The 15,295-nt window shown below is 49.1% G+C and overlaps 1 protein-coding gene across 6 annotated transcripts in view; it reads right to left on the bottom strand.

The window, feature by feature from the left end:
* Ank1 (ankyrin 1) overlaps nucleotides 1-15,295 on the bottom strand; it is a 115,434-nt gene that overhangs the window by 35,549 nt on the left and 64,590 nt on the right. For 3 of the 6 annotated variants that reach the window (XM_028768182.1, XM_028768184.1, XM_028768185.1), the window contains exons 17-28: nucleotides 12,232-12,429; nucleotides 8,498-8,596; nucleotides 6,635-6,733; nucleotides 6,319-6,417; nucleotides 5,409-5,501; nucleotides 5,010-5,082; nucleotides 4,337-4,360; nucleotides 3,236-3,332; nucleotides 2,786-2,864; nucleotides 1,252-1,349; nucleotides 942-1,166; nucleotides 212-366 (exon numbers count right to left, since the gene is read on the bottom strand). In XM_028768182.1, coding sequence (XP_028624015.1) covers nucleotides 212-366; nucleotides 942-1,166; nucleotides 1,252-1,349; nucleotides 2,786-2,864; nucleotides 3,236-3,332; nucleotides 4,337-4,360; nucleotides 5,010-5,082; nucleotides 5,409-5,501; nucleotides 6,319-6,417; nucleotides 6,635-6,733; nucleotides 8,498-8,596; nucleotides 12,232-12,429 — 1,339 coding nt within the window. The remainder of the gene's footprint in view (nucleotides 1-211; nucleotides 367-941; nucleotides 1,167-1,251; nucleotides 1,350-2,785; nucleotides 2,865-3,235; nucleotides 3,333-4,336; nucleotides 4,361-5,009; nucleotides 5,083-5,408; nucleotides 5,502-6,318; nucleotides 6,418-6,634; nucleotides 6,734-8,497; nucleotides 8,597-12,231; nucleotides 12,430-15,295) is intronic. The other 3 variants (XM_028768181.1, XM_028768183.1, XM_028768186.1) reach the window with 1 other exon arrangement.

The following is a 15,295-nucleotide window of genomic DNA, read 5'->3' as shown; positions in this document are numbered from 1 at the left end:
CCAGTGGAAGAGGCATTGGCCACAGGAGTTGGGGGGGGGAACACATGTCCACTCACATGTCCTGGAGATCCAGCACTTGATCATAAGGACTATTCCTAGCCTCTTTCAGCTTCCCACAGCCCAGACAGTGCTAATAGACCCCCTCAATATGTAACCTCAGATCCCGTCTTCCTATAGCAAGAAGCTTACCCAGAACACTAGGGCCCCTTACCTTCATCCATGCCATTAAGGATCTGGTCCAGGTAGCTTTCTCCGTAACGGCTCTTGTGCTCTTTCCACACAGAGCCATTTTCGCTCCTCAGAACCACCAGCTCACGGTCCCCGCGGCCATGGGAGGCAAAATGGGGGATTTCCACGATCACAGGGCTAAGGTAGAGCAGACACGGGAGGGGGTCATCTACAGGAGTCAGATACCTGGGCACAATGGGGATCGCAGTGAGCCCTGCTTACAGCCTGCAGGGAGAAGGGTCTATAGGTCCGGGCTGTGCAGAAACAAACCTGCCTAGGACTCCTGAGGCTCCTAAGGCCCCTCTTACTCTTCTGGATTGACAGCAGAGCTCTGGTTACCCCAGTGGGCTCCAGGAAGGAAAGAAATGAGTCTGCAGGTCATTCTTATCAAGGATATTGGGGACCCTTTTTGAGGAATGCCTTCCAGATGAACACTCTGGTGCTTACATCACTAAACCCTAAGCCCCCAAATGGCTAGCTTTTCTCTGTTCTCTTCTCTAGCATGCTCACACTTCTGAGAATAGTTTGCTCCCCTAGAGCCATGAACTGTTTCATGGGCCTGAGAGAGGCAGGCAAGCCTGTTTGTCATCACAGCAGAGGAATGAGATGCTGGGTACTGCCTGGGTGGGGTGGACCTTGGGAGTCTTGGCTGAAGTGGCAGGAACTGGTTGGAGATGCCAGCCGCACACATTCCCTGGGAGGGCACTTCTCACCTAAGGAACTGGGCCCCTGTAGGTCCCAGGGCGATGATCCTACTGGCTAGGCCCTCTTCCTCAGCCAGTGGGGGTGGCGTGTTCAGCTTCTGGGGCTTCACTAGGCGGCAGGTGATGCGAGTGGGTGCTGCACATGTCCGGGGAGGGATCACCACCCTCAGGCCGTTGTGACGACTTCCTCTCATGGATCCTCCCCGGGCATCAACCATGAAGCTCACCAGAAACCTAGAGGCACAGGAAGATCATGACAGGGCTGATTTTCTTCTCAAGGGCAGAAAAGATCAGGTCCTAGATCTGCTCAAACACTCACCCTGTGTGGACCGGGCTAGCCACAGGGCTGATGTTGTCTGAGGTCTCTGTGGCTGGGCTACTGGGAATGAGTGAATCTTCATCATACTCTTTAGATGCCTGCAGAAGAGAAAGGAATCTTCTGTCTCTCATCTTACATCCCCAGGATATCCAAACACGTGCCCGGGTCCAGGAGCTCAAAGGAAGGAACCGCTTCCATGAAATGAATTCTGACCTCCAAAGGAGCATGACTTCTGCTCACCTTCAGGGTCTCTCCCTGTGTCCTCTGCTCGATGCATACCCCACTCACCTGTCCACCCTTCTCTCCTGCATTCCCTGCCCTTCTCCATCCTGCATCATCACCTCATGGCAACTTCCCCTATTGTCTGTGTGTGTGAGGGGTCTGTGAGGTGAACCAACCCATCAGGCTCTGTGGGGTTCCTCATTCCTCATTGTCTCACAAGACCCATATGTCTTCAGTCCACACTCAGAGCTGATAGCAGCTCACAGGAGACAACTGAACCGAACCTTGTATCTGGAGCCCAGGATGGGCACTCAGTAGAAATGCAGTGTACACCTCTGACAGGGTGTATGACTTAAGCAAAAAGTTAGGAAGAGATGCTGGGGCTCTGTTTAGTGTGTATGAACCCCTGGGTTCTCTCCAGTGGTGGGGAGCAGGGGAGACTGAGGAAAATGGGATAGTCACAGAGCAAGACTCACTCCAGTACCCTGGGTTTGTTCATGTTGCTTTGACAGGATCCAGGGGTAATGTCACAATAGGACCAGGGCCTCATCTGATTCTCTCTCCAATGTTCAGCAATGCGGTGCTGTACTGTACTGATACCCTAGCATAGTCTCAGACCCAGATCCATATCCCTTTGTGGAATCTGGGAGAGGATTCAGCCCACCTTGTCAGACCTCAGGGCAGACATGGCCAACCTTCAACACCACCACATCAACACTCTCGTCTCCTGGGAAATGTTCTTGCTCTGGAGAAAGTGTCAATGGCCTAATCTTTGTCGGAGGAGATTAAACTGTATGAATGTATTCTCATCCACTATCTCTAACCTTTTGGACAAATTCAAGTGGAATGTTAGGAAGGCACAGACCAGGGATCTGTCACAGATGGTAGCTCTACTGCGAGTGATGCTCCGGTACCCCTCTGTCAGTGTTGGGGTCTCTGGGGGACAATGAAGAAAGGCACAACCATCCCTTGGAGAGAGAGGAAGCTGCCATGTCAGCTTCATTGTACAGGCTGCACTACACGAGGAAGGCTTCCTTCCTGGTCCCACAACTGCATGGCTTGGGCGTCTTCCTGCCTCACTGCATGCTATGATAGGGTTTCACTCACTCCGAGTCCCCTGAGGCCTCCCAGAACTCACAGTGGATATAACAGGTACACCAACTGCACCGAGTTCTACGGAATCATGGGTCTGAACGTGCTCTGTACATGTCGTGAACTTTTACACTTTAGCTCCTACTGTTCCCAGGTCATACAAACACAATCATGGAATCTCCTCGTTCCCTGCAGCAGGAGGAGACAAGGCTCTCCTTACTTGTTCCTGATCTTCAGATCGGATCACTACAGTCTCAGGCGTGACACAAGGGATCCTTGGGATGGCTGGAGATTCCACCCTATGAAGCGGGAACATCAGACAGTCAAAGAGCAGAATGTTTGAAGCGGACCCTGACATCGTTCTCGAGAGACCTAAGTGACAGGCCTCAGCACACCTGTAACAACCTAGCTCATTCACCCCTCATATCACCTCAGGTGATAAAATGACTCCCTTATCTACAAGCTGACCCGTGTTCCCCCCCCCCCGCACATGTGCCTCTTCCTCCCTAGGCACACCCAGGCCTGGCTTTTGTCTAAGCCCCTCCATCCCCAATGACACCCCCCTCCCGGGGGTGGGGCTGGCTTTCACCTACACTTCTACTCTGAGTCCCAGAGCTGCACTTGGCCATCCACAGCATGATCCTCCCACCCCTCACTGAGCCCATCTTACACTTGGTCTAGCTTCGGCACAAAATCCAACAGCTCTTTCTCCTCACCCACATCCCGGGAGTCCCGCCTTTCAGCCTTCGAGCCGACAAGTTCGTCACCTGAAACACAGGAGCTCGAGTGAGGGGCAGGCCAGAGACAAGAAATCTCTCTTGTTCTTAAGAAGCACCTTTCCCGGTCCACCTCTCAATAGCTCCTCAAAAGTGGAGGACACTTTTGGTTTCTGGTGCCCCAAGGGCCTGTTAGCCATGGATATCCCCAGTCCTGTTCTTCAAACCCTAGAATCCAGGGTGGCCAGTTCCTAGTCCCTCTGTTTTCCCCAGTTTTGTAGGAGGGAAAACAACAAAGCCAGAAAGAAGGTTTTTTGTTTGTTTGTTTGATGAGCTTAGCCCTACTCGATAGCTCTTTCATAGTAAAGTGTAAATAGTGTAAAACAGTGCCACAAAAAGAAGCCACAGTTACAGACAAGTCTTTCTCCCCTCCACCCCCTCACCTCTGGTACTTGCTCTGTAGACCAGGCTAGCTGTGAACTCAAGGATCTGCATGTTTCTACTTCCTGAATGCTGGGATCAGGAGCGTGCACTACCACGCTAGGTTATAGCTTGTTCTAATCTGCCATTACAGAGAGCCAAACAGCACAGGGCTCAGACCTGTTCACCCAAGGCTGCAGCGTTATTTTGCCTCTGAATCCTCTCCATTTAAATTACTATCGCTATACCTTGGGAATTCCTTATCCTGGATTTATTGTTTGCCTAAGTTGGCAACCTGCATACCCCTTCCTTCCCTTCTTAGCCTGACTAGAGCAGCGGCTTGGGCCCTGGGCCCCGTCATGACTCTCACACTGCATCAGGAGCCCTGGCCCTGTGATCGGGAGCCAACAGGATGGAGGTAGAACTGTTCATGCAGGATGAGCACAAACACAGAGGCGTGAGCACAGATACAGAGGTGGTTTCATGGTGTGCGAGCCTGTTTAGTCAGCTCCGGGCCCTGCGTGGGGCTGGGTCGCGGAGGATGAAAAGCAGGCACGGGTTAGTGAGGGCTCGTGTGCTTATGGTGGGATGTGCTCTGGTGAGAAAGACCACAGGGAACAGAAAACATTGCATACCCATTATAGATATGTGAGCAGTTCCTGGAAGGCAAAGGAGAGCCAAGTTGAAGGAGTGACAGCATCAGACTCAGTAAAGCGAGAGGCACGTTATTAAGAAGGGGAACGTTTAGAACTGTCTAGCTGACCATCATACTACTACCAAATTCCATACAGAAGGGGCCAGAGAACAAGCCCATCCTCACTATCCTGCATTCCCTTGATTTGGAGCTTACTTGAGGGAAGAAAGAAGGTGAAAGATCCTCTGGAAATCACAAAGTTGAAACCTGAATCACCCAATGGTAACAGAGACGACTCCAAACTTTCTGCCCCACCACACAGTCAGAAGGGCAGCCGACCAACACATATTCTCAGTCTGAACAAACTGCCTTTATCAGTTACTGAGGCCAGATGCTGCCGAGGCTGTGCAGCTCTTAGACCCGCCTTGAGAAGACCCACCTTTGATCAAACGCAACAGCATCAAACATGCCAACTAACTTGCCCATGAAGACTTGAGATCTAAAATATTAACTTCTAAGTTCTCAATTTTCTGTCACTTAATATCATCTGAAAGGATTTATTTTGTCAATAGGCAATGTTTGTAACAAGCAGGTCTCCCTAGTTACAATGTATACTTGTATGGAGGGATGATGCCTGAGAGGATGGAACCTGAGTTCATCCACAAAGATTTTACCTTCATCTTCAGACACATCCAGGATCTCATCCACCGTCTCTGGGTAGCTCATCCGGTGTTTGTCACTGACTAACTGAAAAAGAGAAAGGGCGGGGGGCTGAGACCCATAAGGAGCAGGGCAAGGCACACTTGTGTCAGTCTAGCTACTGCCCCAAATGAGCATCCAGGAAAGGTGATGGAAATGATATGTTGCCAAAGAAAGCCAAGCTTAGGAAGTTTGATCTGGAAGTTCATAACTTCCCATTACCTCTTCCCTTCTGCTAGCCCATCCAATTATTTGGTCACTAGGTGGCAGTATGCCCCACCTCTAGCTAAATAGTCCCTAAGCAAGAGGTATTGGCTTTGGGCAGTAACCCTCAGGGCCCATGGCTGCAGCTGGGGTAGGGAGTGAAGACATACCACCACGCTGGTTTCATCCGTGACCACCTTGAGCACGTCTGTTACAGAGATATAGCCCAAACGTTTGGCTATTGCCAGAGGTGTAGTTCCGTTCTAGGACGAAGGAGAGACAGTTAGGGAGTCAGAGAAGAGAGTCTGTCTTCTGAGCACAGACTGGGTTCCCTTGGACTCTTCAGAAGGGCCCACAAGGACAAACTGGGTCTTGGAGTCAAGAACATGCATGTACAAGTATATGATTCTTGGGGCCACAAAGATGAGACAAGGACAAATGGTAAGCCCTAGGTATTAGGTATATGACCTTGACAAGAGAATGGGGCACCCCCTCCCCCGAGGGCAGGCAAGCACTTCAGGGAGGAGCCAGTAAGGAAACCCCGGGAGCCAGCTGGCAGAAGAGCTCAGAGAAAATTGCATAGTGTTGAAGCTTTTGTTCTCTGTGAGGTTCTCTGCTTGCAGAACACGCCTGGGCTCCACGTTCCTTCAGCCCTGTGCAAACCCTCAGTGAGCACATCTACACGCAAGGGTCCATAACTTTCCAGGTTGGGAACAACCTTGCAGGTAATCTCACAAACCCCATAGTGAGCACGGGAAATTCATCCTGGACCACGATCGCCGAGGATGCTAAGGGTTGTCTTTGAGGCCCAAAGCACTTAGATTTGCCTACTCAAGTCATACTGAAGGCAGCTTCAAACACACCAAAAGGTGTGTCAGCAGAAACAGGGACAAGCCAGAGGAGAAGAGGCATGGCGTTGGGAGAGCTAGTCTACAGTCACTCCAGTGTCTAAGCCCTGGTATACAAGGCAGCTACAACATCATGGTGCACAGCCCTGCCCAGACTCCAGGCTGTCAGCAACCTATGTGGTTAGGGCTGCCCCCCCCAAGCTGTCTGAAACGGGACCGGGTGGGTACTCACCGAGCTGACCTCATTTGGAGAAGCACCATTCTTCAGGAGCAGTGTCACGATGTCTGTGTGTCCTTGCTGAGCTGCCTGGTGCAAGGGGCTGTACCCTAGCTGTGAAGCAAGGAAGACATTTGGCAGGGTCAGTCAACTGTTGTGGGAAAGAACTGCACACAAACCCCAGAGTCCACCTACTCCCCATCCTGCCCCCATTTCCTTCTTTAGGTTCAAAGTTCAGGACTGAGGCCGGGCCTCAAGTGACTCTAGCTGCTTCCCAAGTGACTGCCCAGGAGCTGCTAGCCTGGGAGCTGGGTGTAAGGTACCCACATACCTTGGTCTTGGCATTGACATCTGCCTGGTGCTGTAGCAAGAACTTCACCAGCTTGATGTTTCCATAGTGACTGGCCACGTGGAGTGGGGTGTAACCCATCTGAAAGGCAAGAAACGAGTGTAAGTTGCAAGCCTCCATCAAAGACACAAGTACATGGAACCCTTACAGAAGCAGCCGTCTAAGGGAGGAAAGGGAGCCGCGGAGAAGGGCGAGGGCTACCGAGAGATATAGCACTGATGCTGCTTAGAGAAGGGGCAGGATTTGGTGTCAGACAAGTGGAGGCTGACATGAACCTGGAAGAGAAGGTTAGGTGGAAATCTGCTAGCCTGGGACATGAAGCAGAGTGAGGACAGAGTAGGGACCAGCGTCTGTGGCAGCTCTTAGAGGGGCAATCAGGAATTGGAGAGAGCCACACCAGGATCTAAGAAGCATTCTTTTTAGGAGTGGGTGACAAGCTGGCCTGTGCTCTGAGGAGCGCTGGAAGGACAGACAGCCATGCCCCATCATGCCAATATTCAACAACAGCAGACGCATTTCATCTACAAAGAGGGGCGGCACCTCAGGTAGGCATACAGGTGCTGGCCGAGTTACTAGAGTTTGTAGGGACTGACTGTGGTCTAAAGTGATGGGCCATGGTTAGCTGTGTGACTGTGGGCTGCGGTGCTAATTTCCTATCGATTTTCATTTGTTTATCTTTGGTAGGGATGAACCCAGGTCTCTCACACACTGGCTCCACATCCTCCAGGTTCAAACTCTGCTTCAGTCCCCATTGACTACTTTGGTGTCCTGCCCAAATGGCTGATAAGCCAGGCCCTCTTTGGTCATGCATGTCCCTAGGGAGCCAGCTGAAGATTCCAGAGACCCTCTTAACACACACTCTATGGGTCACACCTTTGTGTCCTGGGATAGCTTTGTAATCTATGAGATAGCTCTAACCTCTAGAACAGGGTCCTTTAGGGAAGGACCTCAAAAGATTGAACTAGGTCCAGGACACCCTTGGGCTTTAAAGAGATCTTGGCTGAAGCTGTAGGCTGTTCTTCTTGGGGTGTCTTCAGTACAACATGGTGGTAGTGTGTCTCTGGAACTGGGGTGCGTGTGTACGTGCTGCTGCTGGCATTACTCTGCTCCTTCTTTTGGGGTTGTTTTTCTTTTTCAGCACTGGGGATAGACTGGGGGGCTTGCACACGGCTAGGCAAACTCTACCGAGTTACATCCTCCACCCTGTGTCCCTTCTAGTTAAGACAGTTGCCTTGCAGCAAATGGAACCTGTGCTTCTCTTCCATGCAGTTCCTTAACCCACCAGCTGGAGGTGCTCTGTTCTCTCTCTAGAATGCCAGCTTCTTATTCTGGATGTTTCATTTTGTGACTCTTTCCTGTCACTGCAGACACACAGAAAAGTGTGCTGTGTGCCACATGCTCACCCTTACGCCACAACACAGGGCTCTTTGCCACAGAAAGCTTGAGAGAAAGTCAAATTCTGTTCAACACAATCTTGGCTTAAAAGGGGCTGTACTTCCAAGCAACTCGGAGAAATCCTGGCGTCTTCCCTCACATGCTTACTACACGTGTTGAGACCAGACTTAACATCATGAGTAAACACCCCTTTCAGGTTCTTATGACCGACTCAAAGACCTAGCAGACTAAAAACCTCCCAGTTAGAGTGATCATGGACGTGAGTGTCTCCAGACTCAGGAAGAGGCTGAACACTGTTGATCCTCAAGGGTTTGTCTCCGTGAAGGAGACAGTTTCAAGGTGTGAGGGTTTACCTCTGTGATGGAGTACACCTGAACGGACTGTGATGGAGACACGGCTAAGGGAGGGAGCCAGCCATTACAGACACAGGCATGGGGTTGCCTGCCTTACCCGGGTGGTAGCATCCACGGTGACACCATGTTTGATCAGCACATCTGCCACTGGAACATGGCCTTCTTGTGCTACCAGGTGGAGAGGAGTGAGTCCACTCTAAAAAGAAACAGATATGCATCGGAGTTGAGCTGGGGAAGAATTCCCGTCTGCAGCAACAGAGCTATGAGGTTTGAATTCCCCAAGTCTACGCAGCTCCATCTAGCTATCTGGCTGGTTATTTGGCAAAAATGCTCCTGGGAATTTATCCTGGGCCTCCTGAATGTCAGGTGACTAACATAAGGGAAGGGTCAGACAGCGTTTTCTGTTCATGGCCGGACTTCTAATATGAGGACTGTGTCTTCACTAAGCCTGGTAATAAGGAGTTCTAACCAACATGGAAACCACTGAGCATGGCTGAGTTCCAATAAAGCTTTATGAAATAAGCAGTGGCCGGGGCTCGTCCACAGATGATACATTAGCTGAATGAAGACTTTCAATTGTAGTAACTGTTATTTTCATAGTAATCGTAGGTTCCTTGGTTTCTTATCCTAGATGACATAGGCAACCACTGACTTTTCTCAAGGGCAGAGCAGGAAGCATCCGAGAATGCACCATCCATGTGGAACCATGCTGGACCTTCTGAAAGCATGTGTTACCATCATTGGCCCACAGCCCACAGCACTGTACGGAGGGGTGGGCCACTCTGGGAGTAAAAGGACCACATTCTTGGACTTTGCATCAGATTTCTCATGGGGATAATGTACAGGCTGGTTTTATGTGTCAACTTGACACAAGCTGGAGTTATCACAGAGAAAGGAGCCTCCCTTGAGGAAATGCCTCCATGAGAGCCAGCTGTAAGGCATTTTCTCAATTAGCGATCAAGGGTGGGAGGACCCAATGTGGGTGGTGCCATCCCTGGGCTGGTAGTCCTGGGTTTTATAAGAAAGCAAGCTGAGCAAGCCAGGGGAAGCAAGCCAGTAAGTAACATCCCTCCATGGCCTCTGCATCAGCTCCTGCTTCCTGATCTGGTTGAGTTCCAGTCCTGACTTCCTTTGGTGATGAACAGCAATGTGGAAGTGTAAGCTGAATAAACCCTTTCCTCCCCAACTTGCTTCTTGGTCATGATGTTTGTGCAGAAATAGAAACCCTAAGACAGACAGTGATGTGTCAAGGTGTGGATTGCTATGTGGGAATGTGTACAAAAACTGTTGGGAAAGTTGCTTCCTTCCCTGTGCTGAATCCCAACCTCCGGTTCCTCATCAATGATTCCGCTTGCCTTCGTTCCTCCTCAGACTGCCCAAGGTCTGAGTCCTGTTCTCTAATCTGTTAATTTGTGGTTTCTTATTGGTGAATTGAGATCATTAATACTGAGAGTTATCAATGAGCAGGGCTTATCGATTCTTTTTATCTTGTTGCTATGGTATGGGTTCTCCACCCTGCTCTTTTGATATGCTTGCTGGTCTGGGTTTATTTATTTTTTGTGTTTTCGTAGGTGTGTATAACCTCCAAGAATTTGAAGGCTTCAAAATGGGGAAAGGTATTTAGTAACAATACACACGATAGATGGTTAATATTTAAAATATCTAAAGAGCTTTAAAAAAACACTTAACATCAAGAAAATAAATCACCCAATTAAAACGAGGGCACAGAGCTGAACAGGTGAAACACAAAAAGGCTGAGAGACACTTAGGGTTAGGGTTCAACAGCCTTAGTCGTCAGAGAAATATAAATCAAAACTAAACCTGTCAGAATGGCCAAGATCAATAAAACAAATGGCAGGTCATGCTGATGAGGATGTGGGGTAAGGGACACACTCATTCACTGATGCTGGGAGTGAAAACTTGAACAACCACTACAGAAATCAGTGTGGTGCTTCCCTAGGAAGCTGTGAGTGGATCTACCTCAAAATCCAGCTGTCTTGGGACTATACTTAAAGACTCTTCATCCTACTACAGAGGAACTTGCTCAACTATGCTCACTGCTACCTTACTCATAATACCCAGAAGCTGGAAACAGCTTAGATGTCCAAAAAGATGAACGGGTAATGAAAATGTGGTCCATTTACACAATGGATTATTTATTATTTAGCTATTAAAAAATTAAACCATGGAATTCACAGGTAAATGGATAAAGTTAGGAAAAAATAACCCTGAATGGAGTAACCCAGACCCCAAAAGACAAATATGGTCTGTATTCTCTTATATGTGTATGTTAGCTTCCAAGCCTTTGATGGCCATGCCTCAATCCATAACAAAACAGAGGGTAGATAGAAAGGGGAATCTATATAGAGGACAATCATAACAGAAGATAAGGGACTGGGGAGGAGGGAGGTTCTCCCAAAGGAGGGAAATAGAATGAATAGTTATGGAGAAACAGTGGGACTGGAATGGAAGGATTAAATAGAGAGGGGTTGAGGAGAGTGGGGTAAGGGAGAAAACAGGGAGAGACTAACACTAGGGGCTACTTGGAGGGTAGGTTAGATGGAAACCTACCCCAGTAAAAGCTTCTTAAGATTTATACACACGAGAAAGAAATCTAAATAACATCACCAAATAATGGAGGAGACAAAGCCCCAGGTAGATACCTTTTACCACCAAGAGAAACCTCCTGTGCCAGCAATGAGTTACAGCTACTTGAGTTGTCTGCCAAAGGGGCGTTACATAAATCCCTAAACAACCCAGGCTGTTGCCAAAGCTGTTGATTTCTCTTTGCAAACTAATAGTGAGGGCCTATTGGTGAAGGCAACATTACATATGCCATTGAACATGAAGCCAAGCTGATGTCTAACTAGAGCTTTGACCTCCACTGATTGGTATTCACGGGACTGGAAGGTACTCTCCACATTCCCAGAGGGGAAAGGTCAATGCCAACCAAGCTACAAACTCTTGGATTTACAGTGATGACCAGCCTGCCTGATATGCTGGTTCATTAGTGGCACAGAGGTTGTGGGAGTGACCAACCACTCTTCATTTACATTTAAAGGCCCACCTCATGAAACAGAACCCATGTCTGACACTTCTTGGGTGGTCAAGAACCTGACACTTGAAAAGCTGTGGGCCTAATGAAAACAAAAACTATGGTCTGCTAAAGGAACATAGCAATATGTCCTTAATGACATCATGCAGCACAGAGGACTGCCTTGGGTTTGTGTGCAGGTAGACATGCACATGTGCGTGTCTGAGGGATTGGAGGCCAACCCCGGTGTCAGTCTTCAGGAGCTATGCATTGTATCTTTAAGACTCGGTCTCTCACTGGAAACTGCTCGGTGAGCATCAATGTTTCTCCAGTCTCTGTGTCACAGGCAACACTGGGACCAGAAGAAGCACGTGCCACCAGGCCTGGCTTTTTACATGGGAATATTGTAAGAGCCAGAGAGAATGGATAACGCGGAGGAAAATACATCTTCCACCACGGAAAGTAGATATTCAGTACCAAATTATGCAAAGTACTCCTGTGGACAGAGCTGGTTACACGGGGACACATAGACGCTGGGTTTTCACGACAGTCTTCTTGCAGATCTTCAGAGGAGTACAGAAAGGCACCATGACACAGTAAGGCCACAAAAGGTCAGGGTCTCACTGCCTTTTGAGCCAGCTGTGGATTCAGTACGATACTGAGATAGAACTTACACAGGGCTGTTATTAGGAGCTCACCCACACACCTCATGCAGAAGCAGAGTACTCGAAAGTACATGCTTAGCATAGAAGCCAACACCTACACTGAAGCTATAGGGTAAACTCAAGAGGCCTTACCTTATTGCCCAGGTTGCCATTGGCTTGCTTTGACAGGAGAAGAGCGACCATTTCTGTGTGGCCCTCTTGGGCAGCCAGGTGAAGCGGGGTCACGCCTTGTACAGACTCTGCATTCGCTGACCCTCCGTACTGCAGCAGACTGCGGGCCACCTCTATCTGGTTCTGCTTGGCCGCAATGTGCAAAGGAGTGTAGCCATTCTGAAACAAAGGAAGGTACCCAAGCTCAGGGACCGGACAGCTGAGGTAAATGACAGGAGGGTACAAGGGAGGGCTGGGCCTGGCTCTGCCTCTGAGCTAGGCTGTTGCCATCAAGGAAAGCATGTTAAATGAATGAACAAACAGACGAGCTAGCGCATCTGGAGCTAGATCTGCAGGCTCCCAGAGCTGGCAGGTGTCTGCTCTCTTCTCACCAGGTTAAGATTTAACTGAACTTCTCAGATGAGCTGCTGGCCTGGAAACATTGTTACCAAGCAAGATTCAGATTCCAGCTTGAAGGCAAGGTAGGTAAGACTTAAAAGTTTTCCCATCTCTCTCTCCTGACAGTAAGGACTCAAAGCCTCAGATGGTTTCATAAGGAAAAGAAACAGTGAAACATGTAACATGTACACACATCTGTAACCCCAGTGCTCTGGAGACTGAAGCAAGGTGAGGCTGAGCCAGCCAGTGCCACGTAGTGAGACCCTGACTCAAAAAACTACAAAGAATGACAGGCTCTTAAGAAGCTAACGTTTCCTCTTAAGTTTCCTCCCCTCCCCTCCCCCCCCCCCCCCCCCCCTCCCCCCTCTTCCTTTTTTTTTTTTTTTTTTTTTTTCAGGACAGGGTTTCTCTGTGTACCCCTGGATGTCCTGGAACTCTCTCTGTAGACCAGGCTGGCTTCAAACTCAGAGATCTGCCAGTCTCTGCTTCCCAAGTACTGGGATTAAAGGTGTGTGCTACCACTGCTCAGCCCTGCTGTTCTTTTTAAAAAACTTTCTATTCCCCGTTGATTTATTTATTCATTTACTTTACATTTCATCACAGACTCCTCTCTACTCTGAGTCCTCCTCATAGCCCCTCCCCCATACACCCTCCCCTTCTCCTCTGAGAAGGGGGAGGAGACCCTCCTGGGTACCAATCTACCCTGGCATATCAAGTCACTGCAGGATTAGGCACATCCTCTCCCACTGAGGCCAGACAAGGCAGCCCGGTTAGGGTGACAGGATCCACAAAGTAGACAACAGAGTCAGGAATAGCCCCAGCTCCAGTTGTTTGGGGACCCGCATGAAGACCGAGCTGCATATCTGCTACATATGTGGTGGTGGTGGTGGGGAGCTAGGTCCAGCCCATGTATGCTCTTTGGTTGGTGGTTCAGTCTCTGAGAGCCCCTCAGGGTCCAGGTTAGTTGACTCTCTGTTGGTCTTATGGAGTTCCTATCCCCTCTGGATCTCTCAGTCCTTCCAACAATGTAGAACAGGGTGAGGTGCCAGGGAGAGAGGGCAGGGAGAGTGAACAGAAATTGGCAGGTGTGTGTGTGTGTGTGTGTGTGTGTGTGTGTGTGTGTGTGTGTCACTAGCTGAGTCTCCTATCAGTAGGGGACATGGAGCCTAAAGAGACCATCTCTTGTAGCCAGGCAGGATTCTCTGTGGAGGGATAAGAACACCAACCCAACCTCAAAACCTTTGACCCTAAATTTGTCCAACCTACAAGACAAATTTGGAGTGGGGACAAAGTTGGAGCAGAGACTGAGGGAGATAGAGTTAACCAATGACTGGCCCAACTTAAGACCCATCTCATGAGCAAGAACCAGTCCCTGACACCATTAATGATACTCTACTATGCTTACAGATAGAAGCCTAGCATGACTGGCCTCTGAGAGGCTCTACCCAGAAGCTGACTGAAACAGATGCAGAGACCCACAGCCCAATATTAGATGGTGATCACTCGGAGAGTCCTGTGGAAGAGTTAATAACTTTCTAAAAGAAATCTTTCCTGATGCAATTGGGCACAGTGTTGTTCTTTGGGTCTGCTGGCGGGAGACTCCAGGGTACGGGGCGAGCTAGCCAGTTCTGTTCTACCCCAAGTCACTGCAACCCAGCACAAGATTCAACACCTAGACTTCCTTACCAATTTTTAAATATTATTAAAAAGTAGAGGAAGCATCTGCCTTGTTTGTTTCTAAAATCTTCTGGTGGGTCACATATAATTATGTACTTGCAAGGAAGTGCTTTCCAAAAGTAAGACAGGAGAACGGGACAGTCGTGTGTGGTGACTTTGCCACACACTGCTGGGTAAGGCAGGGTGACAAGTGTTGGTCTAAGCAGGTAACTATGTCACTTTGTATTATTAGGATCTCAATGTGTAGTTCAAGCTGGCTTGGAATTACAATATAGTCAAACCTGAGGCAGTCCTCCTGCGTCAGACTCTTAAGTGCTGGACATACCACCACTCCCAGCTTTAAATTTTATTTCCCAGTGGTTGGGTTTCACGTATGAATAAAGCTTCTCATCCTCTAGCAGACACAGGATAGCCTACAGGTGGGTCAGTTGGTCACCCCATTGCAAACGATTACTATGAACTTATTGGAACATTACCCCAACCATTTATAGCAAGTGATAGTGTTTGTGTTACTATCCTGCTTGTGATGAAGCTATTCTCTGAGAGGTAGAATGCTTTACCTAATATTACACAACAGACAGCTGACCCTGTAGGTCCTCTTGTCTTTTTGAATTGTGATGTGTGTGCATAGCACTTGAGACCTTGTGTAGTGCAGAAAGTCTAGACTGGGTTTGAAAGTCTAAGTTCCTCACTAGCTCCCAGGTGATGCTGAGGTGCTAGTCCATGAACCACTCTTTGAGAAGCCAGGCCTTGAAATACTCAGAGTGAGGAGTTCCAAGCCAGGGGACTTCCAGGGCAGGATCCATGACCTCCTGGACCTATGCCCACCCAGTCTATACAGCAGAGCATTACTGTGTGGAGCTGTCTCCAGACATGTGCTTCTCCACATTGACCAGTGGGCCTCTAGCCATCCTGGGTCTTTCACTTGCTACCCGCTATCCTACTGAGGGTCCGCCAGCATTTCTCATTG

This window comes from Grammomys surdaster, unplaced genomic scaffold (assembly GCF_004785775.1).
Source record: "Grammomys surdaster isolate TR1022 unplaced genomic scaffold, NIH_TR_1.0 185, whole genome shotgun sequence".
Lineage (NCBI taxonomy): Eukaryota > Metazoa > Chordata > Mammalia > Rodentia > Muridae > Grammomys > Grammomys surdaster.
The sequence above is the reverse complement of the archived record's forward strand: the minus strand, read 5'-3'. Positions and strand labels throughout refer to the sequence as shown.